The 27,909-nt window shown below is 45.4% G+C and overlaps 1 protein-coding gene across 1 annotated transcript in view; it reads right to left on the bottom strand.

Moving 5' to 3' along the window:
- SDK1 (sidekick cell adhesion molecule 1) overlaps positions 1-27,909 on the bottom strand; it is a 385,938-nt gene that overhangs the window by 7,837 nt on the left and 350,192 nt on the right. Inside the window, exons 36-44 of the mRNA XM_068207135.1 lie at positions 25,742-25,857; positions 23,865-24,051; positions 22,978-23,115; positions 19,760-19,921; positions 18,482-18,607; positions 10,226-10,390; positions 7,388-7,525; positions 5,340-5,460; positions 5,002-5,131 (exon numbers count right to left, since the gene is read on the bottom strand). Of these exons, the coding sequence (XP_068063236.1) occupies positions 5,002-5,131; positions 5,340-5,460; positions 7,388-7,525; positions 10,226-10,390; positions 18,482-18,607; positions 19,760-19,921; positions 22,978-23,115; positions 23,865-24,051; positions 25,742-25,857 (1,283 nt within the window). The remainder of the gene's footprint in view (positions 1-5,001; positions 5,132-5,339; positions 5,461-7,387; positions 7,526-10,225; positions 10,391-18,481; positions 18,608-19,759; positions 19,922-22,977; positions 23,116-23,864; positions 24,052-25,741; positions 25,858-27,909) is intronic.

Raw genomic sequence — 27,909 nt, 5'->3', positions numbered from 1 at the left:
GTACTGTTTGATTTTTAAGAATTAAAAGCTTCAGGTGCCTTGACAAGTAATTACTAATACAACAAAGCCCTACCAGCATTTAATAATTATTCCAGAAGGAACACAGCAAACCTATCTCCTAGAAAAACACTCCTTTGCACCAGCTGCCAGGCTTGGGAAGCCAACATCCCACTCCCTCCAAAGACCTTCCTGAACAGGTGGTTTTTGCAGCATTCCTGGAATATCCCCAGATCTGGACTGCTTCACAGCCAGTGGGTGCAGAGAGCAGCTCCAGAGTCTTGGCACTGCTGCCAGGAACATCCTGCCAGCACTGCCCTGTTTTTGCAAGGGGCTCCAACAGGAGTGCCACGGATGGCTGCAGATGTGGCAGCATGGCAGGGCCTGGCAGCAGGAGCTCAGGCTGCTCCTCAGCTGCAGACACAGCCAACTTCACCACAAGATCCCCAAACCCTGGTTCCCTCTGTGCTCAGCAGGAAACAAGTTATTGCACTCTGCATCAGTCTCCAAACATGATGCTGGGTACCCATAGTGCAATTTAAAGGTAAATGCCTGGGAAGCTGAGGGATGATGTGGAAGAAAAGTCTCTGCATCCTGAGAGACAGGATAGCTCACCAGAAGCAGCACCCAGACATGTGAACTCCTCCAGCTCCTGTGGATGTGCTCTCTCTACCAAAGGCACGAGGCACTGCTCTCCCTCAGCCTCTGACTCCTTCCCCAGCCCACCATCACTTTTACAGACTCAGGCACTCTCAGCCACCCAACAAAGAAACAGAGCCCTGCTGAACAGAGGTATCACAGCTGAGCAGAGGTGGCAGAAGCATGAGGAACAAAAAAAACCCCACAAACTTCTAGTGGCTCTTTATGAATCTTCCTGATGTCCCCACAGACACAGAGGATCTGCGGGGTTGGATAAAGTCAACTAAAAGCTGGAAGCCCTAAGGAGAAATGCAAAGAAGCATGTGACATGACTTTATAGCTGTAATAGTATTTATGCAGCCACTTGAGCTCTGTCCATCACAAGCAAAAAAAAAACCACTCACTCCCAAAACTAATATAGTTTTTGTTCCTAAGCCAAGTTCTTTCAAGATTGCCAGAAGTCAACATAATAAAGAGAAGAAATCCCGGGAACACTTTGAGATGAGCTGCTACTGTTTGAAATACGGTGCACTCAGATTTGCCATGAACTGAAAGAGGGAATTTAAAACAATACCACTTGCTGATAATTTGTCCACTAATTAGTTCATTATACCAACTGAAAGGGAACAATAATTTGGTGTAAATAAGGCCAGGGTCTTTCAGAAGGAAAGACTGTCATGAAGCATATAGAACTGCAGTAACTTCAGCCTTTCACCATCATTCAGACTGATGCTGGAAAGGATAACCTTCTTGTTAGTGTTGATACAACAGGTTTTTTTCTGTATTTCTTTCAGGACAGGCAGGAACTGACTATTTTGTCCGTGTTTCTGAAGTATCTCCTAAGGTCTGCTCCCAGCAAGACTCCCAAAACCACCCTTACCATCAGGGAATGATCTAAACTGGCATTCCACAGCCCGATGAAAATCAAGGAGAAGTAAGATAAACCTGTTTAGCACGACAATACAGACAGCTTATACTAGAGGATTACTCTTTAGTGGTTTTTAAACTATTGAGTAAATAGAAATGCTGCAGGGCTTTTTGCTTTGTTTTCAGTTTTCTCCTTTCCCTGCGACTATGGCTGTGTTACCTTGGAAACCTCCATAGGCTGTGATTGGGTGTGTGGTGACATTACACTGTCAACCAAAGGTGCACAGATGCCTATGAAACAACAAATACAGAAAATGAGAGGCTATTTAGGTATATTTTTCATAGCATAAAATGCACAAGTGCTGCTCAGAGGTAAGTCAGCCACCCGAGTTGGCTGGCTTAGTCAGTGGGAAATGTGATAATAAATTTGATAATAGTTCCAGTTATCCTTTTAAGTGACTACAAAAGAAACAGCCTTACAAGATTACTTCTAAAAATGTAGATAACAGCAGGATTTTTTTTTTTCTGTTGGCCTGAAATAAATATGCTGTAAAAGAGACAAGGTATGCAAAATATTTCTCTGGACATGGGAACCTATTCTTATTTTATGTGTCACTGGCAGCTGGTTTCCACAGAGTGCCCAACTTGTCAAAATCACTGGAGAGCTTTACTGGAAACAAGTTAAACCCTATTTCCTCTGAAGTGTTAAGTGGAAATGAATAGCTTCCTACAGAGTTGAGAAAGCCAAAGCCAGTCAGACTGCAGACAGCAGTGGGAAGGCCAGAGCATCCAGCACTGCCTGATAACGTGTACAACCTGTGAGAGTATTTTTTCCTGGAAAGAGTTTTTGGAAGACCACAAGGACATGTGAGAACACATATTATCATGTTATCATGTGTTTGTGTGAGAACACACAAATGTGCACCAGCCTCCCCTCTCCTCCTGCTCTTCCTTGGCTGGATGACACTGCAGGTACATCATCAGATTTCTACATGCTGAACACCAAATTTTTTCAGATTATCTGTCTAGAGCCTTGTCCACTTGATTCATTAACGAAAAGCCTATTAATATTAATAATTTAGAATTTACACTCATAGTAGTCTCCTGCTCTGTACCTGCCAATTAAACTTCTTTAACCTCATTAACAGTACTGGTGCTTGGCTTTCATGACATGGAGTAAGTTCACCACTTGATTTATGAATGTTGAGAGTCCTGCTTGATTTCCTCTTTGTTTCTGTGTGTCTCTCCCCTCCAGGAGGGAGCTTGGAGGAATGCTCCCAGACTGCTGTGTTTTAAGTGCAGTCAGTCAGCCCAAGAGTTCTTCATGTTCAGTAAACCCCAGGAGACTTGAAGCCAGTGAGCCTCCTTCTTTTCCATATAAAATCTTGACACCTCAGGCAACAGGCATAAGACTAAGCAGTAACACGGTGACAAGTGGATTGAAGGCAAAGGCATAGTTTTTGTCCCTGCCTGCCCTGATGTGCAACATATTAAGAGGAATTTGAGACACAGATGTATTAGAGCAAAACAGCATCAGGACCCTCTGCTGCAGAGGACCAAACATGGGCAAACTCTTACATGAAAAGGTATCTTTAAGTCTTCATCTAATGGCAAATGTTTCTGCTTGCTAAGACAGATGGAAAATCTGAAACTCTCAGAAAAGAGAGCTTGTCTATTAAGATCTCCTCTGAGAACAGAAACTAAAAGAAAATAAAAGACAAACAGGAAGAGCTAACAGGTACAGGAACACTTGAAAAGAGAGTGGTCAGTCATCGATGCCCACCTCTGCCCCAGCCCACCCTCATCTCCTGTCTGCACCTGCCAACATAAACAGCATTTTCAGGCTGATCAAAAGGCAGCATCTCCTACTGCTACCTCTACTGGGAGCATATTAACATTTCATGACTAAAAGCACTCGCCACTACAAAAATCCCAAACAAGCATCAAAGACATTATACAGGCGGGCTGCATATCCAAGTCCCAAGGAAAAACAGGGGCATATTTTATGCACATACTCATGTGCACATCCACATTCACAAAAACACCAGAATCACAACTGAGACCTTCAGGCTCGACAGCAATACAACAGTAAATAAACAATATCAATAGCCTGAGAAAAAAAGCACCAAAATCACTTCATTCTCTGCTGTACAAACAGTGCATACAGGAGGCATAATGACACCCTGCAAGGAGACTTCTGCACATCACCAGGAAGTACCACACGGGACATTGAAATTAATGTCAAAAGGTGCCAGTGCTAAATTCACGATCATGCTCAGCAAACTGTTTTAATGACAGGTTTAATGCTGGGTTGTTACAGTGACATGACCAAAGCACTGTGGGTTTAATCTGGAGGGTAATGCTGGAGCATTGCAGAGACAGCAGCTTGAGCTGCACCAAGGAAAGCTGCCTGCACGATGGGTCGGCCACAGGGCAGCACAAAGCAGCAGGCTGTCGGTGGTAATTAGCAGAAGGTGAGAGCTAGGTAGCCAGGAAAAGCAGCTGTAGCTGCAGGTGCAGAAAAGCTACAGATGAAAACTGTCATCTTCTTTCATGACTTGCTGCCCGTGATTTTTTCTTGCTGGAAGGGTCAGGTTTGGCATGGTTTGGCCCACTGCTCGCTTCTTGCACTGTCAGTTTGGATTCGTCAGGACCTCAGCTGACAGCATCTGATTTTAGAGACAGATTTACCTTTCTGGATCTCCTTTGAAGTCTGTCTATTCACCCATGCCCACTGCTGGACTTTTACAGACAGCAAGCACTTTCTTCCTTCTTACAGGGCATGTGAAACACAAGATGGAGCCCTGCCAGATGGATAATGCTGGCAAACACCCACCTTCCTTGGAGAGCAGTCTACAGGCAAGGCTGGGGTGTTTAGAGAGCTGAATGCTGAGCCCTCACAGCCATGACCATGTGGCTCCCTGGCAAGTTACTCACTCCCCACCTACTTCCTCTGTAACCAAGGCAGTGGCTGTCACCACTCAGGCCACTCCTCTGACTGGTGGGGTTTGCTGATGCTGTGAAACTGCAAGCCACATTCCACACTCCAGTCAGCGCAACAGTCCAAAGCACATCTCACCTTTAACCTCGCCCAGGCAGTAGCTGGTTATTTTGCAGCACATGTGTGTTTTCCCAAAAGTGCTCTGAGTTTGCAGCCCACAGGCAGAAGGAGGTGTGCAGATCCTTCCAGAGAGGTCAGCACACACTGTCTGATTGATTGCACTTATCTTTCTACCTGACTCTGGAAAACTGATTATCTGCCAAGGGCAGGTCTGGAGTCTGCCCTTGTCCTGCTTGTCATTCTTTCCTTTGATATTTTTATTTTAAGATGTGATGCAAACAGCCTTGTGAATTGAACCTTTTAAAATCCCCGAGACAAACAGTGACCACACAGCATGATGCAGGTATGGGACTGGGACTTCAAAGACTTGCCAGGATTCAGCATGGAAATGATTATCTGCAGTGTCTGTGCAATGTGAGGCAGAGGGAAATCCTTACCTCTGACTCTGACACTTCCAGGGGCTTCTCGTTGAGGCCCAAGCCCTCGGTCAGCACAGCCCCGTTGTACTTGTTGCAGATATCCTCATCAGAGTAGTGCAGCCCCCCTGGACTTGGCCGAGGAGGAGACCTAGGAAATGCAAAGGATGAGTCTTTGGGATGTTGTTATTCCCCTGGAATTAATGAAATCATGCTTAGAAGCCAGAATCACAGCTTGAGGCAGAGACTTGGGTGTTTAAGTCCTCCCTGGATTCTTCAGTCTCTCCCTTTTGCCTCTTTAACAGTGCTTGAAGCTAGAAAAAAGACATTCCAAAAGCACAGTATTCCCAGCTTTTTACCTGGTTCCATTTTTCTTTGAGAAGGTGCTCTTGATGTTCAGGTGTCTGCTGTTGAGCTCCAGAGCAGTGAAGCCTCCATTGTCCAGGGTGACTGACTCTTCCACGTTGGAGATGGTTTTACCTGGAGACAGAAAATGAAAGGTTCAGCTGAAACAAAAGCACTTTTTCCCTGAATAGAACTGCAGCAGCTAACTTGTCCTTCTTTCTGTTTTATGACATCATTAATTATTTGAAATTCTCTTTACTTTTCTTACTGGCAAGTGAGAACAGAGTGAAGGCAAGGAGTGTATCAGGAATGTGAAGAGGCAGAGGAAGCCAAAAGAGAACAGAGTCATGGATGGATGGATGGGTTTCATTCAGAGGCAAGTATTTAAAATAGCACAGATAAACTGTGCTTCAAAAGTGCTTATTCTTGGTTTTTGACTACAAGTAGAAACCAGATAACTAATTTAGGTGGCTACTGAAGATGTCCCAAATCAGGTGCTGTGAATCCCATTCCACGCTGACTGGAGTAAAGCAAGAGAAAGTAAAACTAGAAAAGATAGAAAAAGAGGAAAAGGAGAGAGGAAAAAAAGGCAGGGGAAAGAGCAAGAGGAAGGGCAAGTGGATAGCAAATGGGAAAAACATGCCACAGCTGAAATGGGGATCAGGTATGGAGAAATCACTGATAATGTAAGGCAGGAACAAGGACGGGAAGAAGAAGGAAAATACAGCCCAGTATATTATTTCTTGTGATAAAATCTAGCAGGAGCTTGTTCTCTCCTGCGCTCATCCTTTGTCATCACAAAGGTGTGAGCTGAGCCCATGTCCCAGGGAGAAGGGCTGGCTGCCACTTTGCAGCAGACAGGTGCTTTATCCTCAGCTTCAATTTCAGTGCTGCATTAAGGCTCTGTGAACACGGATATCTGACAGCACAGGTCAGACCTGTCTTTTCATGTCTGTCCCCCAAACACAGTAAAACTAAGAAGATGAGAGACTTCCTATGAGCTGTGCATACAAATATGTAATAGTATTAACTTGGTAAAATGCCACGGTATTCATACATCTTATATCTCATGGGACTGAAATCTGATTCTAACACTTGTTAGAAGTGAATTACAAAGAAAGAGAAGATCTTCACTTTGGGACTGAATTACTAAATACTGCCTGGAAGACTTCATTACATTAATCCCTAAGAACAGGTAGTGCAGAGACCCATCCACCTGATTCTTTTCATTAATGTGCCTTTTCTGGCACCTCCTGGCATCAGAGAAATTTCCTGCTGCAGGTGGAGGAGGCTATCAGAGAAATACATATGTCAACAACCCTCTCAGGACATTATCATATAGGGAGAAGAAAAGGTAAAAACAATATTCAGAGCTCAAGAATGAGGCTTTTTCAAAGGGGACTATTTGACATTCCAAGTTACAGAGCAGGTAGCTCCTGTTTCCTTTCAAGAAAGGAGTCTAGTAAAAATCATCACTAAAGGAAAATTCAAAGCTTGATGTTCACTATATGTTAAAATCTAGCAGGTCCAGATAACCAAGACACCTCCTAGCTGCTTGGCCCCCAGCCCAGCAACTGCAGCTTGACTTAGGGAAGGAAATGTGAGATGCAGGGCACTCAATACAAAGGAATTGTGATATAGTCCTCACACAGAGAGATTTAGAATATCCACACTGGTACAGCCATGGAAAAGCAGAATCTTTCTCCTTCTCCCCATCTATCAGGGTATTATGATAAAGTTGAACAAAGTCTCAGCTAATTCCTTATTTATTCCTTATCTGCCAAGTGTTTGACCCAGACTTCTTGGCTTTTACTGCATTCCCTGGGACTTCCCGAGTCTGTCCTGTCTGAGCCCATGGCTGGTCAGTGTCTAAACCCTGATTCAGTGTGGGTAGGGGCAAAAGCCATTTCTACCAAACCAGACAGCAAAAAGTTCCAAGTCTTCTGCCAAGCAAAATAGCTGTAAACACAGTCCCTGCTGAGGAAATCAGAGGTTCAAAGGAAAGGATATCTGATTCCCACAGCTTTTCAGACTTTTGCATAGTACAGAGATGATGCCTTACCTCCATTACAGTTCTTGTACTTCTTGCTCTGGCCATGCAGGACCAATGCAAACACCACCAGCAGGATGAGGATGAGGCTTGACAGAGCCATCACCAGCAGAAACCACCACTCCTCATAGAAAGGAGCTTCTGTTTGTGCTGAAAGAGCAAAAAACAAATAACAGTTCCTCTTTATGCCCCTTTAAAATTTTCTCCTGTTTCCCACAGGGAACGATGGCTCTGCAGTGGTGCTCAGGAGAGAGCGGGTTCAGGCTCTCAAGGGGCTTGCTGACCCTTCTAAGATGGCAGAGAACAGGAGCGTAATCACAGGTCCAGCCCAGAACCCCAGGATGGTTTGGGTTGAAAGCTCATCCAGTGCCACCCCTTGCCATGGACAGGGACATCTTCCACTATCCCAGGTTGCTCCGAGCCCCATCCAACCTGGCCTTGGACACTTCCAGGGATGGGCAGCCACAGCTTCTCTACAACCAGTTCCATCTCTACAACCAACTTTCATACCCCTGGAGCAGCTCCAGAGGCCCTTAGCTAAGTTATCACCAGGAGAAGAGAGGCAGGTTTCTTCCCACAGCTCTGCACACCTACATTTCTTCACCATGGCAGGCTTAGCTCTCCTGGGTCAAGGGAACCACTAATACACGTGCCATGACCCATGATTATTCCACTTTTTGGGAGGCTTACCGTGCCAAAATGCTGTTCAGTGGCTCTTTGAAAAATACAGCTAGTGCCAGGGAACAAAGCACTCTTGGTTCAGCATCTTTCAGTACCTCCATTAACTCCAACTTCCAACATTCACTGCTACTCTATATCACTTCTCCATCCACTGAGCCAAGCCTGATGTGCAGCACAGGGATATCAGTTCAATTGCCTGGATTTTGTGCAGTCTCAGGTCATTTCACCCCATCTGACCTCAAGTGGAAACACAAAATGACACTAACTTCCCCTTTCCAGAGTTACCTCACCAGTCTTGGTTTAAAGTAATAAGTATTGTTGTTTTCTTGCAGTGATATTCTCTTTGATATCCTCCCTTGAGCTCCCTCAGCTTTGGGGAAAATTTGCAGCTTCTGAGCATGAACCAGCAGCTGATATAATTTCCCTGTAGTCCTTAAGGTGGAACACCACCTGGCAGGAGTGGGCGATGCCAGGAGAACAACCCAACCCCTCATTATCACCAAACCCTCTTTCCCTGACTGTCCCAAGCCTGGATCTGAATAAAAGTCTGTTTTAAGCCCAACGATATGAGCTCATATTTGTTCCATATTACTGGGTATTCTGCAGCAGGGAAAAACAACCACGCTCTTTCTTTGCTAGGAGGCCAGTCCAGGCCAATAAAATCCTAGAGACAAACTGCACAAGCCATGCTGGGATGAGCAGATTCAGGGCAATTTATACCTCCCTGTGCCAGCTGAAGTGGCCAGCCTAAAACGCTTTATACTTTTACGACTGTGAATCTCAATGGAAGCCTCTTACTTTCATGCAGCAATTTAGGAGGAATACTGAAGCATCAAAAGGAGGTGAATTAAATAGTTCTGTTCAAGTGGAGAACTTACAAACAAGCAGTTTATTTATAGAAAGCATCACAAGGAGATGCATGCCCTGCTTCAGAGGAATAATGTCTTTGAGCAAAGGAAAGACTGACATGATTGCTGGTCCTTTACACTGTGTTACAGCCTCTCTGAAACCCAGACAGGAAAAACACTGACTCCTGGTGTTTGAAGTGGGTTGTCCATGCCCTTGTCCTGAAGAAGAAAAGCAGGGGTAGCACTCACAGTGAAATCCGTGGAAGCTCTCACAGGGTAAGTGGTTAATTGTGTCAGGACAAGCGCAGCAGCCGTGATGGCGAGAGCAGCACTTGCTACTCCTGCCTGCTGGGGAGTTGTTGAATGGTGTTCATGCCTTTCACTGGAGCAGCAAAGAGATAAAAGCCACTCCAGATACTGGAGCACTGCCAGGTTCTCAGGACTCTCCAGAATTCTGAATCAAAAAGCCGCTTTATCAGATTATTTTATTCCCCTTGTCTTTGCTGACACAGCAAGGATGAAACCTATGGCTCAAAAGCAACCTGGAGCAGAGCGGGGGAAGAGGAGACCCAGCAAAGCCTTCCCAAGAGCAAGGTCTCACCTCACTACAGGCCAAGGCACTCCAGCTGCCCAGCCCAGGCAAGCTGAGAGGAATTTGATTTTCAAGGTATTCAAGCCCCTTCAGAAACCAGAGGGCTGGGCTGCTACAGGGATTTGGGAAGCATGTTTAGGTCACAGCCCTGTTTACTGGGAGTAAGCACAGGAGAGCAGGGAGAGTGGGAAGAGCACCAGAGCATCACAAATGAGCTGTTCTGGTGGAGGGGGACTGGAGGCAGCACACTGCAGCAGGACTGCCAGCACAAAGGATTGTGAGGAATAACGTGAAACTACACTTCTGTATTTGTGAGAGCTAAATACAAAGTAACACAGAAAATGTTTATCAGAGTCCAGAGTAAAAAAAAAAAAAAAAAAGAAAGCAGAGCAAACAAAAACAAGACTAGGAATGGAGAAAAAGCAAACAAATTGCAGACTCTACAAATTAGTCTTATGACAAGAGATCTGACATACACACTCTGAGTAGGTTCTTTATCAAGCTTAAAAATGGCACATGCATATTTTTCCTCTTGAGAATCAAGCATACTGTAATTTCAAACCTTAATTCACCACTGTATTACTCCAGTTTTATCCTAAACCAAGTGAAAACAAGCTGCCCTTGTTTATTTGCTGCAAGTAGAGAGTCTGATTTGTTTCTTTTCCCCCTCTTCTCCCTCAGCCTCGGGAAATTCCATTGAAAAAGATTAAAAAAAAATTCCATGATTACCTGATACTGCCACAGAAGGAACACTTGGCTCTCCATAGCCAAACTCGTTGACAGCCACCACCCGAAATTCATAGGTGACTCCTTGTCTGAGTTTGTCCAGGCCCACTGTGTAGGAGGTGGCGCTGCGAGGGATGTCCTTCACGAACATATCCCAGAGTCCTTCATCTAGGAGGGCAGCAAGGAGAGAAATGGCATCAGCTGTGTGCCCTGGCACTTCCACCTGCTCAGTGAGAGAGGTTGTCACCAATGGTGTGCTGGAGCCACAGGCAGGGACACACTCACCTGGAGGCTGCCCTGTGGTACACACAAATGTCAGAATGCCCTGCAAGCCCCATCTGTGAACGCATTAATTCAGGATGGGAGCTTTTCATAGCCCAGATGGAGGTCAGCAGTAGCACCCACACAGACCTGAGCTGGCTGGAGCAGCTGCCACTCCCTCCTGTTTGGGTAAGGTCACTCATCAGCACATCTGTCATTTGACAGATCAGGTAAACCCAAGGCAACATTAATGAGTCCTAATCACAAAGGTTTTGCTTGCCTTTTACACTGCAAAATTTGCTTTGTTGTTGAAGCACTCAAGTGAGGCTTGGACTAATATAAATCCTGGGAGGCTCTGTGGTGCCAGGGGACTGGTGTCACAGGAGTGCTGCTTGCTCCATGACAGCAACAGTGACGTGTCCTTTGTATGGCACAGAGCTGGTGCTGCACTCTGTGCTCTGCAGTTTTAAACAGAAATGAGTTTTGTTTATTTTTATGAAGCTGTTGAAGTTGTTGAAGCACAATGCCATTCTGATGGGAGCGTTTCACTAGGGTAATCTTGGCTCTCCACAGCCATAATGACATTAATCCTGATTCACATCCTGACCAGGCACCATCCCCATCCCTGATCCACACCTGTAACCTCACATTCACTTGACTACAATAGAATGAACTTTCAAGAAGATGGATGCTGGTACCAGGAGCAACAAAACCAACTATAATTAAAAATACCACTCAAAAATGTTGAGGGCAGGAATCAAACATTAATCTGACTGGTTAACTTCCCAGTAAAAATTGGTGCCCAGCATTTCTGCTGAGAAAATGGAGTCTCTGTCTACACGTGGGACCAAAGCCTCAGCTCGCCTACCCAGCGTAGCTCTCACAGACCTGACCTCACAAGCATCCCATTGGGCTTTTACTTTTAGCTATCAAAGCTGTTCCAACAATATCTATTTTTCTCTCCATGTCCCACAGCAGTGGAAATAGGATGATAACCTCTCCACAGACACGACTTCAGTGTGGGAGCTGCCTGCTTTGAAAGACAGTCGTCTGCACTGTGCGCTCGACAGCAGCAGGACTTCTGTAGCTCGAGGTGTTATCAAGGTAACAATAAAGCAGGAGCCAGCACTGTTACCCTCAGTGACTCGTTCTGCTGCTGCAGTGTGAGGCAGGAATCTGTTCTCATTTGCTTTGCCTTTACCTGAGTGTAACCTAATTGGAGTCACTGCAGCGATTCCAGAACTGTGCTGATGTAACAGAGCAAGATCTGGCCCTCAGCCTGCTCCTGTGCCACAGGGAATAGCAGCAAAGATGGATTGATTAACACTGCAGGTGCATTTCCATGTGAATGTTTTAGCTTTGGCACCAGTAAATATTGGCTTGGTGATTTGCACCGTGCTGCACGTCTGGTGACACACACAATGAGTAACAGCCCCAAACTACAGCTTTTCTGGTCAGGAGGATTGGCAGTCTCAGCAGATGCAAAAAGCAGGATGGAATGTTATTGTCCCAGCTGCATTTGAGAAACACCAAAGAACAATAAAAACAGGTAATTTTCCTGCCATGCTTAAAACTCGGACCAATACATTATTCAACAGCATGATCAGACTGTAATGAAGTTATCATAATGTACCATTGTTATGTATTAGCTGGGTATTACAATGGCTATAAAACAAGAGATAAAATATTGACTTCCCTTTTACAGGGCAATAGACGCCGAGATTATTTCTACCACATAAAGTTACAATGTAATAAAAAGGGAGTTTGGGATTTAGTTTCTCTGAAGAGGGTGGAGTGAGGGATGCATTTTCAAAGTTGGATTGTTGCAGCCACCAATACTCAGAAGATGCATCTCAAGACTATAAAATATTGCCATATTTGCTAGAATTGCCTAAGCTTTCATAAACACATTTGTAAACAGCAATAAGAGAATTTGAGCCCATTGTGAATTGTCTGAAAAGCAATTTGTTTGCATTCAAAGCCACTTAAATAGGGGAAGAAAAAGCAACAATAAAAGTGAATGTTCAGCACTCATTACAACAAACACAATTGTTCAGACACACACTTTCTCACTCATTTTCTCAAACCTATCAGGTTGCACAGTGCAGAAAACCCAACAGACCAAGAAGTGTAAATTTAAGTGCTTTGTGAAGCTTGCAGTAAGTTGGGAAAACCACCCCTGAGAGGTCAACATTGCATTTCCTCCTCTCTGTCCCCTTGGCTATGGTGGTGATGGTGTGAGGCAGCAAAGGATGCTGGTGGATGTTTCTTCAGAGGTATTTCTGTCTCACAGGGACTCAGAGATACTCTGGCTGGTGGCCATGTAGTCACTGGCCCATCTCCCTTTCATTCACTGAAAGAATCTTTGTCAAAACTTTGGTTTTTTTCCCTGGGGTAGGACTGTCAGTGCTGAGTTAATGGTTGGAGTTGATGATCTTGGAGGTCTTTTCCAACCTTAATGATTCTAAAATGGGACCCAGCTCATTATCCCTGGGGTCCCAGAGAGGTGCTGATGCAGCTACAGTGGACAGATGTCCTACATCTTCCCCACTGCTGACCCCTAAGAAGAGCATAGCCTGTGTCTTCCCTAGCCCTGACCAGCAAGATTTTTAATTCCAGAGCCTCAATTAATTTATCTTATATCCATCTGGAACATCCAGACCCCTCTTTGTAAACAATGATCACAATCAGATATATCCAAACTAAAAAATCACTTTATTCCAGTAGCGAAATTTGAGATTAAATATTGAACACACACTTGTGAATTCCTTCACTGCACCTCTCCCCCCATCCTCAAAACCAGGTATGCTCTAAATGTTAGAAGTTCAACTGAAAGAGAATTCATTAGAAGGTCACCTGTGATAGCAGAGACTGGCCTTTCAGTTCAGTAGAAAATCCTTAGTGTACCATACACAGCATTTTCTGCTCAGTTTAGGGAGGAAAGATGCACATGCCATGGCTGGGACATCATCTGGGTATTAACTCTTAGAAACCACTGGGAAGAGCAAGTTTGCAGCACTTAACAGGGCTCAGGTGCAGGGCTCAGAGGGACATCCCCAGGGAGGCTGCCCTTGCTTTTTCTTTTCAGTCACATCAGTCCCCATCTTCACTCCCCACTGCCTTTCACTGGGCACTCAGCCTCTTAAACATGTGATGGAAAAGCGAGCGCTCCTCAAAAATGAAAGCTTTTTCTTTGCTCCTTGTCCCTGTCGGTTTGCCCTGCCCCATCCTAACTCCTGCTGATGGGAGATCTGCTCTTCAACCTCCCAGCCTCGATGCCTCTGTCCCATCTGAGCTTGAGGGCCAGGCATGGGGAGAGGATCTGAGTGACAGGGGAAGGTGAAGCCACCTCTGCCCCAACGCCGTGTGCAGCCCACGCTGGAGAGGAGCTGCTCTGCTCCCGTGGGCCAGCCCGGCTCACTGGCCATTAATCAGGGTCTTCACGCTAAATAAAGCTGTCACTCGGCCAGGGAGGCTCCCAGCTCCCTAAACCCAGGCACTGACAACCCAGGACATGGAGAGCTGTCAGTTATCTGGGTTTTAAACACCAGCCGTCCCCTCTCAGAGCAGGAGAGCTGGGCCATAAAGCTCCCTCCTAATTACACATTAGAAGGTTTATGAGGGGAGAAGCTGCTGAGAGTTAAGGCCCGGCTGAATGCCACCGGTGTTCCTCCTCCAGAGGACACAATTAAAACGTGGCTGTGTTTGTCAGAGGCAAAGGGCTGGATTATCATGCAAAGCAGTGGAAGGACAAGAATGGGAAGTGAAGGCTGACAAACTGTCAGGCCCGGTGTGTCGCTCGCCAGCAGAAGTGAAAAAGGCCCCATGGCAGATGCCGGGGATGCAGCTGCACCCTTCACTTTGAATTTACTGACTTCTGCTGGTTCGTGTCCATGTTTGACACTGCGCTCCCTCATTTGGTTAAAAATAAATAGAAAAGGAAGAAAACAGAAAAACACCACTCAAGACACCAGAAAGGGAACTAAAATGAGAGCTGCCCTCAGGGCGTGGGAAGCAAAACCCAGCATTTATGAGGTAGACAATTCCCACTCCAAGTAGATGGGTTCTTCCCCTAAATATCTGTTGCCTTCATGGAACTCATCATCTTGAAAGCTGGAGAGGGACTTTTTACAAGGGCATGGAGTGACAGGACAAGGGGGAATGGCTTCAAACTGCCAGAGGGCAGGGATAGATCGGATATCAGAGAGAAATTCCTCCCTGAGGGTGGTGAGGCTCTGGTACAGGTTGCCCAGAGAAGCTGTGGCTGCCCCACCCCCTGAAAGTGTCCAAGGCCAGGTTGGATGGGGCTTGGAGCCACCAGGTCTAATAGCAAATGTCCCAGCCCATGGCAGGGGGATGGAACTGGCTGATCTTTAAGGTGCCTTCCAATCCAGACCATTCCATTTAGGCACAATTCTCTTCCAGTTGCCTGACATCATCCCCTGCTTGGCAAAAGCACACAAAGTCCAAAATTGTGGTGGGGAGAGGAAGCAGAAAAGAAAATCTCCCTGTACTTGTCCTGGGTCAGGGAGGCTCTTTCTGAGGTGACAGAAGCCAGGAAGATATGTCACTTATGGACATGGCTTAGTGGTGGACAGGGCAGAGTTTGGTTTATGGTTGGACTTGATGACCATGGACTTGATGACAATCCAATCTAAATGATTCTGTGAGGCAGATTGACCCAACAGCTACACAGCTGCTCTGCACAGGCCGATTCATGGATGGAGGCCTCATGGGGCAGCTCCACATCCAGGGGCACTCCTGGCCTGTGGATCCACAGGGTGTTTCACCAACACTTCCCTTGAGATGGGGGTCACTGGGAAGGCAGCTCTGGGTGAGACTGCTGGGAATGCACAGGCCACATGCCCACCACTAAAGCACAGTGACAGGAACCTTTGGTGGGTGGGACCTGGAGCTGGGAAAAGAGGGGTGAAGCCAGCTTCTCCACTCCTCCCAGCAGCACTGGGAACCTTAACATCGCTGTGCCATTTGTCTTTTGCTCTGTATGTAAAAGCTGAGGGCACAATCTCTTCCCCATTCCTCAGCCAGCCCAGCTGATGTCTGGGGAGCACTTACAGTGGCAGAGACAGAGCCTGCTTAATTGCATTTCTTGTAAAGCACAAGGAGCTAAACTGGAATCCATTTCTCTAAGGACAGAGAAGTTGAAGGAAAAGAAAAACTCCTCTGTTTCTGTAATGTCATCCTCTTGCACAGATCACTCTGGAAAAAATATTGGTTTGCCTGCTTCATCCCTGTGTGTCAGAGTACTCAAAATGCAGAGGAGGTACTGAGCCTGGTCACCTTCCATAAAGCCAGAAGAGAAACAGGGAAATCAAATGAGCAGTCTCAGCTGCCTGCTGCCACCATTGCTAAACCCAGCAGGGCAGAGGAGCCCTGGGAGACACAGCAGGGCTCCGAAAAATTCAAAAGGAAGTGACAAAAGGGAGTAGGGTTTGCCATTTCTGACAGAAAGCCATCCTCCTACTCTGATGGAAGAGTCTTGGCAGGGAGCTACAGCAGGGAAAATGAGATGATACAGCATTTAACGTTTGGGGTAATGAGGCCTGTAACAGATGACACTTGAGATGTGAAACACTAAGGTAGTGGTATTGCATTTAAATATTGGCAACAAGCTAAAGCTTTTCATCTGTCTGCTCAACGCCCCCTTTTTGACCTCAGAAGGATAAATATCTTTTCCTTTCTTGATTTTATGTGAAGAGCACAAGTCAACTGCTCTCCTCTTGGAACAACTCCTCCTTAAAAACAAAGGTTGCTCCAATCCATACTCTACTGCCTGTATAAATCAACATACAAAAGCAAAATTTTAGAATTATGTTAAGACAGGAGCTGCTCTGAATGACCAGCCCTGAGAGGAAGAATTAGTTCCCTGCTTTTGTTAAGCTCGTAATTCAGATTTCAGACTCTTCTGTGCAGAGATGAAGAAGAAAAGCAGCACAGAGAGGAAGCCGACACTTGGGTGGAATAAGCAAATCTTCCAATTAGTCTGTCTCCTCTCCTGGATCACATTTCACGCTTCCTACAGCTGCAACCAGAATGAAGGATGAGAATCCAGCATACAAATGCCTAGTTCATTTGCTACAGCAGCATGAATAGGATTAAAATAATCTGAAGAGGAATTAAATGCCTCAACAGTCAGGTTGCAAGAGTGGGAGAATAAGACCTCTTGTGTGCGTTCCCAGGATCAGTGGAGAGGGGCCAGCAGAAGTGACCCAGGGTTAATGCAGCTCAGACCTGCCTTGGAGGGACTATTTTCTTCCTACTCAAAAGGAGAGGGCCCCAAATCCTACATCCTTAGCTGTGAAATGTTTGTTCACATCCAACGGGGAGTCGAGTGAAGGAGTTTCCAATGTCAACACTCACATAAGCTGGATTTCCAAGCTTGCAGACAATCTGTACATGGGCTGAAGGTTTCCCCCTAAAAAACTCTGACTCACAGAAAACCTGTCTGGGGGAGATGTAAGCTGGTAAGTGATTTTAAATGGACAAGTTTGGTTTAACTTGCTAACAATGCTGTTCAAATAAGAAAATATTTTCTACTTCTGAAGAAATAAGGACAGAACTCAAAAAGCTGATGTAGGTGAAATAGAAGCACAGCAGTGCCCTGCCTCTAATTGAAAGCAAACTTGATCACTCTGGGAAACCCCAGTGCTTTGAGAAGGTATTTCCCTTGCTTTTATTTTGAAAGCAATTGTCAAGTTAAATGACAGAAATAAGAAAGAATTTTTAAGATTAGAGCAGACCCTCACTACAGAGCAAATTCTATCAGATGCAGGTATGGAAACCTGCATCTTCAGAGATAACCTCAATAATTTTCTTACTGGTCTGGTTAAATGTAATTAAAATAATTGGTTTTAAATGCAACCTCACATTCAATACACAAACAAGTTTCTTGATCAAATCAAACAGATAAGCATTCATTTAATCGATATATAATCAAGCAATGTGCAAGCACCTGGAAGTGAAAAAGAAAGAACCAGTAGCCAAGATGGTTATGTCAAGTACACATCATGTCTAATTTCCTTCTGTGACAGAGTAGCAGACCTTGTCAATAGAGGAGAAAGAGCAGACATCATATATCCTGACTTCAGCAAATCTTTTGACTTGGTGACATTCAAACACGGCCCACGTGGAACATGGAGCTGGTGGAGGTATCACCAGCTGGAAAACTGTACCCAGAGAGTGGTTATCAACATCCCCTGTCAGAGTGGAGGGAAGTTATCTAGGGAGATTACACAGAGGCCTGGCAGCACTCACTGGCTTTCCTTAATGACTTAGCTCCCAGGAAATCTGTGCTTTTTGAATTTGCAAGGGGTACCAAGCTGCAATCAGGCTGCAGCACAGACTGACTTTTAAAATTACCTTGTCCAAGTGGGGGAACATTCTGGAAAAAAAAGCAGAGAACAGCTTCACTAAGATGCAAATCCCAGAAGCAAAGGAGCTCTGGGAAAGCACCAAGAAAAACTGTGGTGATGGGGAATTCCTTCCCCCTGCCTCAATGCTCTCCCTGCAGAACAAATGGGGGAAGAAATGTGTATGTGCTGCTGAAGCCCTGGCCCTATCATTAACATTAAAACAGTAATTAGCTGCTGTGCTCTGCTGCAGAAGGAGACAGATTTCTATCTGTGGTTCTCAAAATACAGCTCACAAATACTTATTAGTCCTTGCTCCTGAAAGATGCTGTAAGCATTTAAATGAGTTTTAATTATTAACTATATTAGTTCATCTGTTGGATGATTTTCCAGTGATGTAGCACAGTGAAAGCCAGAGTAGTCGGGGTAATTTTCTGTGACTACTCCTAAAGAGGAGAAAATATGCCAAACCACATAATAAACCAGTAACATCTTAATACTGGCAGGAAACACATTCTCTCACAAAATCCCATTACCTTACTGGGATGACAAACAACCTCTCCACTTCAGCAGGGGCTGAAGGAAGGGAACTGATGACATCCAACTCCCCACATTTCCTGGGGCTCACCTGAGGGTCGTGCCTCTATAATGTAGCCAGTTGTGGGTTTTTCTCCCGAATCTCCCTCAGTCCATTGCAGTGTCAGCCCAGAAGCAGATTTTGTCACCAGGATTTCCTGAGGGGAGCCAGGAGACCCTGAAGGAGGAAAAGAGAGTAGCAAATGAAGGTGGCATTAAATTGCAGCACAAATTGCTTCTGCTGAGAGAGAAAAAGTTATCTTGCAGTGTTGGTCAACAAATATGCAACATAAACCAGCTCTATGGGCTACTGACCTGATTTTTTCACTTGCTCCAGTACCAGCAGTTACATATCAATGGGGTTTACAGGTCATAGGCTCACAGAATATCCTGAGTGGGTAGGGACCCACTAGGATCATCAAAGTCCAACTCATGGCCCAACAGGGGATAACCCCCAAGAATAAGGGGGGGTTACACCTTCTGTGTTAACAAGGCAAGGGAAAAAGGACTCTCATTTTACCCGTTGTCACTGCTATTTCTCGTTTCAGAGGTGAAACCAGCCTGAACCAGTGAGGTTCATGGGGAGATTCATGGGGACAAGCACTGCCCATTGGCTTGGGAAGATGCCATGGCCACATTAGAAAGGATTCCTCATCTACACTTGGTCTTTGGTGTGGGGTGAGAGTTATACTGTGGGAGTGGGAAACAAACAAAAACCAGAGCTGTGGCCACTGCACCAATGCTCTGTGACTTACCTGACAGGTTGGTATCATTGGAGGACATTTACCTTGTTGGATTATCTGTTTATCAAAGTCACTGATCAAATAAGAAAACCAGCTCTGGGTACAGGCACTGAACCAAGCAGGGAACCCTGCCCTGCAGCTGCTCTTGACACAGCAGGAAATCCACAGATCTCTGCCTCTGCATAAGCCAACGTGTCAGGAGAGAACAATTGTAAATTCTTTCTGGTTTTGCATCCAGGAATCTCTGCTGGTTTCGGCAGCTACTCCAGTTCTGCCTCCCACTGCAGAGCAGTCAGAATTATGCACTGCGCTGTCAGGCTGCAGCCTGGAAATCCCTGGCTGGCCTGTTTGCATTATGATTTATTTATAGTGTTTTGTTTATTCACATTAAACTTCTAGGTTTCAGGAAAAAAAGGAAACATGTTTTTCATGGCAGTTGTGAAACGCACTGAAATCACGTCCCATGACTCAGCTTCTCCTTGGAGCTGGAAATTCATGTGAAGCCCTGAGTGCACCATTCCCTGCTGGTGCCCTGTGTTTCTAGAAGTGATCTGTAATTTGTGATTTACTTTTATAGCCCCCCTCACCTTCTGCTGGCCCAGCTGTGATGTTGGCTTGCAGTTCAGGTCCATAGGCGATGGTTCGGGCTTGCACTCGGAATAAATAGGTCATGCCCTTGGTGAGATCCCGGACCTTCAGCCAGCGCTGCCAGTTCCCCTTAATGTCCACAGTCACCACCTTGCTCACCCCTGGAACAGCCACACAGATAAAAAAAATAAGAGGGAGTTTCAGTGCAAAAATAGAAATCAAGTGGATCATATTACATCTAGATGGTAACTAAAACCATCTAATAGTTTGCTAAGAAAGTATTTCTTACAATTAACAGGAGTTTAAGTAGTGATAATAGGCAATTTTCAGCACTGATAAGTATAATTAGAGTTTAAGCTTGATAAGTGGATACTGACAAGGAAAAAACCTTACAACACATCTGTGAAATTACCAAGAGACTACATGTAACCTCAGTAATTATTCTGGGAAGAAAGGAGGAGGTAAACGAAGAGGAGTGCACATTCCAGATTGCTTCCCAGGCAAGCATTTCTCTGTTGCTGCTTCCAAATAACCTCCAACATGGTCTGGAGGAGGAACAAGGGCCAGGTGTGTTCCATTCATCTCATCCTGCCATATCCACCATCCCCAGGTGGATGCAGAGTGAAGGATGTGCAGCTCACCAGGACTTTGGGGCTACAAATGTCATGGCAAGAGGGGATGCAACTAAAGCGCTGTGAGCTTAAACAAGGCTGGAGCTGTGACTTGTGTTTCACTCTTCTCACTCTCTCAGAATTTTTCTTACAGGGATCAGTTAAAATCAGAGTTGTTCTCTTCACCAAGGTTCATAGTTAGGTTCACCTTTAGGTTCTCAATGCTGCATAAAGGACAGAGAGGCAGTGAGTGGTTCGAAAACAAAAAATCTGGAAATTTTATAGAAGTAAGTCAACGGAAAGAATTTGATTTATAAAAGATTTTACAGAATAAAAATTTCAGATTTAGAGAGTCTTTCTGGTGGTTTTTTTGGGTTTGTGTATATACATGACACATTTCAAACCAAGAAGGTAGGAAGTAGGAGAAGGTTCTTCCCACTAGAAATGGCTGCTTGCTAGTTTATCTTTCCAAAAAATGCAGAAGGAAGATGTTTTCAATCCAGATGCTTATTTTATGCAAATCAAGATGATACTTTCAGTTTTAATCACTTAAATAAAGAGTAATGTCTAAGCAATTTCTGTTCAAAATTTTCTTCCAGATACAATTTATAACTCAGGGAATCTTTCCTTGGCTAACAAGGATGCAGTGAAAGTGCTCCCTCCTTCCACAGGTGAACTATTTCATTTCTCTGAGACAAATCAGGAGGCATTTGTCATTTTCAAGTTATGTTCCAAAAAGGAAAAAAAAAAAAAAAAACAAAACCAAAAAACTGTTGAAAAAGGCTCTGGGGCAATCTTGTTGTCTATTATTGTGTAAAACACAACAGTGTAAAGCTTAAACAATAAAAGGTCAAGCAGGGATAAGACTGTGCTAAAGAACAGATTGCTGCTGGAAACCTTGGAAAAATGGGCTGGTGAGTGGTGGCTGGTGAGTGGGAGGCAAAATGTGTCACCATGAGAGGGCACTCAGCCAAAAATCAAGGATGGGTGGAAAGTCAAAATATGAATGAGAGAAGCTCCAAGAGGGTCCAGCCCATCGAGGTTGGTGCAGTGCAGTGCTCACATGGAGGAATGTGGGTTCGGGTCCCAGATGGGTTATTTATTTAAGAGCTGGACTGGATGATCCATGTGGGTCCCTCCCAACTTGGAATATTTGTTGAATCTGTGGAAATGATGATGTCAAGAAAGGGATTCTTTTCCATGGCAGGAGAATAAATATGTTTGCTGAAAGAAAAATGCTGGCGCAAGAGCAAATGGTGGGTAAAGACTGGAAAATAAATGTAGGCAAATATTTTGCATCTGAGGAAGAGCCCTCCATAACCTTCCTGCTCACATCAGAAATCCTCCAGAGGGGAAGGAGAGACAAGCTGGAGTCAGAGGCAGCACAGGCAGAGGTGGGGAAGAGAGGAAAAGACAACAAAGGTTCTGAAGGATGTTAAGTCAAATACATGCAGAGAAAACATGATTTGACACTTCCATATTTTCAGGGGGGAAAAATGTATTCTTGAACATAGTGTAGGAATGAAGAAAAGGGAGGAAATGCCCAACCAGCCCGAATCTCCTGTATACCCTGTGCACATTTCTTGGTCAGAATCAGAAATGCTTCCTGTATTAGCTCTTTGTGCTCAGACCTGCCAGCCATAAAGGCTGACAGTGCTTTTATTCTGGTGTTTTCAATCCTGAGTTTAACTTTCTCTGTGCATGAGACATAGATATTCAGACAATATACATCATTATTCCTTACAGGAGAAGCAAATACAAATGATTGATAACCTTATTTCTTTGGAAAAGAGTTTAAAATGGATTGGCAATGGCTGAAATTACTCTCCTTGCTGTCATGCTGCCAAAACTGGACATCCTATTGAACTATTGGCAATCTACCAGGAATATAAAAATATTAATAAAGCGATCCACAAACTATGTCATCTTTTCTAATTCACCTTTGGAATTAATTTACATTTGTTTTCAGAGAAACTGCCAAATCCTTCTCTGTTGCTATTCTGGCAAATTAATGAAACATTTGTGGCCTGCACATTGTTGTGGTTTAACTGAACTCTGGTGCTGGGTTAAAAATGCTGCCTGAAAACTCCATGTGAAGAGACACAGCCACATCTCTGTCCTGTTATCCTGCCTGTCACAGCAGAGGTGCTGCCAGTGATGACCAGCACATTTGATGCCTGGGCAATCTCTGTGATAACAGAAGTGACACATGATGTGATAAGCAACACAAATGTGCTTGACAGCTATTCTGGGATGGAGCCTACTCAGCAGTTTCAAAGGCAAAGCGTGGAGACAATCAGGCACTCCCAGGTTGAGCTTCCTCTTCGCCCAGACCAGGTAATGATGGCTGTAAAATGACTTTTCAAATCACACAGTCTACAGTTTGTGCAAGAAAATGAGAGAAGACAAGACAAAAGCTACATTCCACAATATTATGGCTCACTGAAGCATTTTGGCAAAAGTAGAATTGTTTTATTTACCCTTTGCCACCTGGCTTCTCTTGGAAAACAGCAGAGAGCAAGTAGGAAACTGGGCGGAGATGAAAGGTCCTACAGCACCATTGTGTCATTTCCCCATGAATATGTATGAACAAAGGTCTTTCTTACCCTGGACAGGAGCCAGAGGCTCGTAGACAACTCGATAACCCTGCAGGACTCCATTTGCTGCTGTTGGCTCGCCCCAAGACACATTGAGGGTAGTGCAGGTGATTTCAGAGAAGGCCAGGAAGCTGGGAGCACTGGGTGCTGAAAGGATTGCACACAGATTGAATTGCAGCAGAAGGAGTCAATCTAATATACATATATATTATAAAACATTGCTTTATTTGCCCAGCCTAAATCTAAAGGAAATAAGCTGAGAATGGGATTTGTCAGTTGTATCCGAATGTCCCGTAATCAGTCAGAAACGCAGCCTGTCCTAAAAATACAGCCAGTCAGCTGCAAAACTGAACCTCTACAGCAAACAGGGAGAGAGGGCATGGAAGGGCCCTCAGAAGGGTGCAATGGGAGCCACCTCTCCTTCACAGCCACCACCCAAGGCACTGCCTTCACCCTGTGCCAGAGCACTCCCAGCACATCCAGCACAGGGACTGCTCAGCCTGACTGGGAGGCTGCTGATCCTGCTTAAAAAAAAAAAAAAGATAGCGAAGAATTCTAAAAAGCCTGCTAATTGTTTCACAGGACCATCAGGGCAACTTCCAGGCACTGGAGATGAGCTCCTTCTGATTTCCAGGTGTGGCAGCAGAAACCAGAAACAAAGCCACAAACTGTTTCCTTCTGGACCAGCTTAGTTTAGGGACTGGCCCTCTTTTGCCACTCCGTTCTCATTTCAGCTGTATCCCTCCCTTTCCTCACACTCCACTTATTTGATGCTTTTTTTTTTTTTCACTTTCAGGACCTCTACAATGCAAATGCAAAGAGCACTGCCCTCCTGCATGCCCCCATTTTCCCATTTCCCCTGGCTCTGTCCAGGTGAGCAGGACCCGGTCCCGTACCTGCCTGGTGCGTCCTGCCCTGGGCGGGGCTGCTGCGGGGGCCATCCCCGGCCGCGTTGAAGGCGGAGATGCAGACCAGGTACCGCGTGTGGCTCGTCAGGTTCTTGAGCCGCACGCTTGTCTCCGGGAGGAAAAGGACCTTCACCTTCTCCGTGTCGTTCAGGGTGTCGCTCTCCCAGTAATAAATCTGTTGGCACAGCGAGACAGAATCCCAGCATTACTAAGGTTGGAAAAGCCCTCTAAGGTTGTGAGTCCAACCATCAACCCCCAGGTTTGCCATTAAACCACGTTCCCAAGTCCCATATCCACTTGCCTTCAGAACACTTCAAGGCTTGGTGATTCTAGCACCTCCCTGGGCAGCCTGCTCCCATGCCTGACCACGCTTTCTGTGAAGAAATTTTTCCTAATGTCTAATTGGAACCTCCCCTGGCACAGCTGGAGGGCATTCCCTTCATCCTGTCATGTGTTGTACTATATCCTACACCTAGAAAGTATTTGGCCACTGCAGCTACTAAACAACCAGAAAGACAGTGTAGCCTTGCCCTGGACTCCTCCATTAGTTGGGATACTCAGGTTTTTTAGCACATGCCAAATCTTTTCCTTAGCAAATTCCCCTGAGTCCAATGACCACGTCGCTGAGTACATCACTCAAAAACAGAGCAAAGGCTGAAGAATATGGCTTAATGACAGCAGGTATGAGCTTCCAGGGTTCATTGAGGAGAGGTCAGTTTAAACACTCTGCAATGCAAGCTGCCTGTCAGCACTGGCATCCTGACACGCCGTGCTGGTCCATAACTCCCCTCTGCACACACAGCACTCGCACCACTGGTGTTCACAGCACCGCAAGGAAACTGCCCTCCTGAAGAGGGTAACAAAGATTCTCCCTAAAGTTCCTTGGGGTGCTTTTCCCCCTTCTTCCATTACATAATTTTTACCCTGATGCTATAAAATTAGCCTTCAGAGAAGTTGTTTCCAAGCGGGAAATTGGTGCCAGCCCTACTTATTGGACAGGCCTGGCAGTAAGAGCATTACAACAGGCCAAAGCAAGCCACAGAGCTGAGAGAACAAGCCAAGGCAAGGCTCCACCTTGACTCTCCAAGCCAAGCTGCTGAAGCCATCCATATACGTACAAAAGGGAAAAGACAGGGATTGATATATAAGGATGCTCGTTACTGCCAAGAAGGGATGCCAGATTATTCACATTGGCTTGGCTTTCCTTCACTTATGGATCTAAATTCATGGAGAGAGGCAGAGCCAGACACTGAACCCAAGCCAAGCTCCAGTGTTTGCAGACTTGCCCATTCCCACTCTCTGAGGGTCCATTCTCATGCTGGAGATGCTGAGCAGCGTGTCTCTGCAACGTGCTCATCTCCTGCAAACCAAATGCAATTAATACTCTGATTTAATTTTGTTAAAGTTAAGGAAATGAAGCAATGCTTCCAAAATCTGACCTGGCTCAGACTTCCAGCTGGGAGAAAGTTCTGTTCTTCCTAAAGGCTTGTAGCATTTGATGGAGGGAAAGCTCAGTTAATTTTCTTCAATGCATTTCTTGCTCCCAACTTTTGTGTAGCTGTGTTGCTTTTTGGAGCAGATATGTTGCCTGCATAAGTGGAGCTGCCTCTTTATCTGCATCCCCTGTTTCCCCCATGCTCTCCTTCTCCATAAATAATGACACACTCTCCCTTTGCTCTCCTCCCCCCTCCCAATCTCATTCTCTTTCTTTTGGTTTTGGGACTTGCTGCTGTTCCCTACTGCAGCTTGAGCACTGCTCTAATTTGCCTTATGTGGTGAGGGTGACTGCACTTTGTAGAGCTCTCTCACAAGTAAATAGCAATGCCAAGCAAGATAAATGAAAACAGTAGAAATGGGAGGATTGCCTTGTAGCCTTGGATGATCCCGTTCTGGCTGTCGGCAGGAGGGGGGTCCCAGGTGAGCTCCAGCTGGCTTGCAGAAAGGGAGTTGACTTGGATGTTCTGTGGGGCCAGCGCCGGTGCTAGGGAGGAAGGAGGACAGAAGAATTAACAGTGACAAGCAGAATTAGCTCATAGCCAGGTTTTTCATTTGCAGGAGGACCCAGGACAGACTCTGTTTATGCCACAAGTCAGCAACAAGCCAGCCCCGGGGTATCTGCGTCATCGGGATGTCTCGGCACAAGAGGAGTGAGCAGCAGCTGAGCCTTGGGACGTGCTTGTGCTCTCCTCCACGGAGGCTGGCTTAGACACTGAATCAACTCAATCCTGCCAGCAGCTTTGAAAAAGAAAGGAACATTTTGCCTTGGTGCCCTGGTAGTTTGGGGCTCACCTTTGGCAGTGGACAGTGCTCCTCATCAACTGTTCCTGGTGAGCAAGGCAGCCCCTGCCACCATCAGCCCAAATGCTACTCAGCAGCAAGACTTTGGGCTAAAATACTGCCTAAAATTACCTCCAAACCCAGTCAGCTGCTAATCAATGCACTAATATTTTATGTATGACAGAATGACTTTTAGTGTGCTACTATGACTTTTTGTTAGCTCCACTTTGATTACACCTCCACATGCACACACTGGCCCTCTTTGGCTCCTGATGCAACTCTTCTTTGCATTGTGCTGTGCTAGAAAACCAGCCTTTGAGTGCTCCTGGGTCACTCCATCCCTTCCCTTTGTCAGGATCCCACTTGGTGCAGGTGGATTTTCCTCCCCAGCAGCTACTGAGGATGCTCTGTTGTCCTGACCTGCTGTCTGAGCCTCTGGTAGGTTTTAACAAAACAGCTCCTGTTCTGTTCACAGAAAAGGTGCTGAAGCGTGTCCTGGTCAAACTGCAGAAGTGGGGAAAGAAAGGCAGGACAAAGGCTCCACTTCTCCTTTCTCTGTGTTCACAGTGCCATAGCCTTCTGCCAGACCCCCTGAGAAAGTTGTCTCTTTTCTCTCTGCCCCTTTCTGGGCCATAAATAGAAGTGATAAAATATTCACCGCTCGCACTGGATAGCGCCGGTTAGCTGCTCCTCTGGAGACTTCTTTCTTAAGAGAGAATGACCTTCATAAGTCACACTTTTCTACCAATACTCCCTCCCCCCAGAGTTATAAAATAAAAAAGTAATTAACACCCACTCAGCCTGACACCAACTATTTATTTTGTTCTAACTGTGTGGTTTCCATATTATCACTGCCCACCCTGCCGTTAATGGAAATGTTAATAACCAGCGCCAGGTTGTTGTGACAGATGCTTGGGCTCATTATCAGAAATTCTTATTTACCGCTCCATTAAACGACAGAATCGCACAAAAAAACAATTCAATCAAAACTAACTGGAGGAATTTTAACAGCCACATTAATAATCCAAAACATAAATAAAGTTAATGTCTTTTGCATGTTTGCCATCGGCAACTCTATTGCAAAATTATTGCTATACAATTAAAACGTGAAAGGTAAAATTGAAAATAGCCTTTATCCCAGGGCTCGGTTAAAACTATTTATTTATTGTGGGTTTTTTTGTTTCCTTTCTGGCTGGATGGCGAATACATGAGGTGACAGTGACCATCAGTAAGCCCCAGCTTGGTCACAAGGGTGCACTTGTCTGATTACTGCCCTGCCTTCTGTGCTCATTGCTTGGCTGGATGCCCTCAGTGCAAGGGAGTGCTGTTAGGGACCAAAAACCTCAAGAGTTTGAAAATTTCACAGCACAAACCATAGCATGAGGCCAAACTGATCACAGAGAGCAAAGTAGAAAACACATCCCAGAGATGTGCCAGGATGACACGCTCAGAGAAACAGGAACATGTACAATCACAGAGGAAAAGGGGTCCCTTTAGCAGTGTATTTCCTTTCTAAGGAGTGACACAGCTGTCTGTCGTGAGCTGACAGCTTCACAGTGCTCTCAACACCCAGGTCTGCAACAGCCCCTGCAAGAGCATTTTTCTTTGGATGCCATGTGGCAGCCAGGAACAAATACTGCTTCTGAGACGCGACCATCAGAGGAGACAGTGCGTACAATTCACTGCCAGAAAAACACTGCTTTTCTGCACCCCCTTCATGCAGCACATCTAAGAAACACAGTGGTTAAAACCTGCC

This window comes from Anomalospiza imberbis, chromosome 16 (genome assembly GCF_031753505.1).
Source record: "Anomalospiza imberbis isolate Cuckoo-Finch-1a 21T00152 chromosome 16, ASM3175350v1, whole genome shotgun sequence".
Classification (NCBI taxonomy): domain Eukaryota; kingdom Metazoa; phylum Chordata; class Aves; order Passeriformes; family Viduidae; genus Anomalospiza; species Anomalospiza imberbis.
The sequence above is the reverse complement of the archived record's forward strand: the minus strand, read 5'-3'. Positions and strand labels throughout refer to the sequence as shown.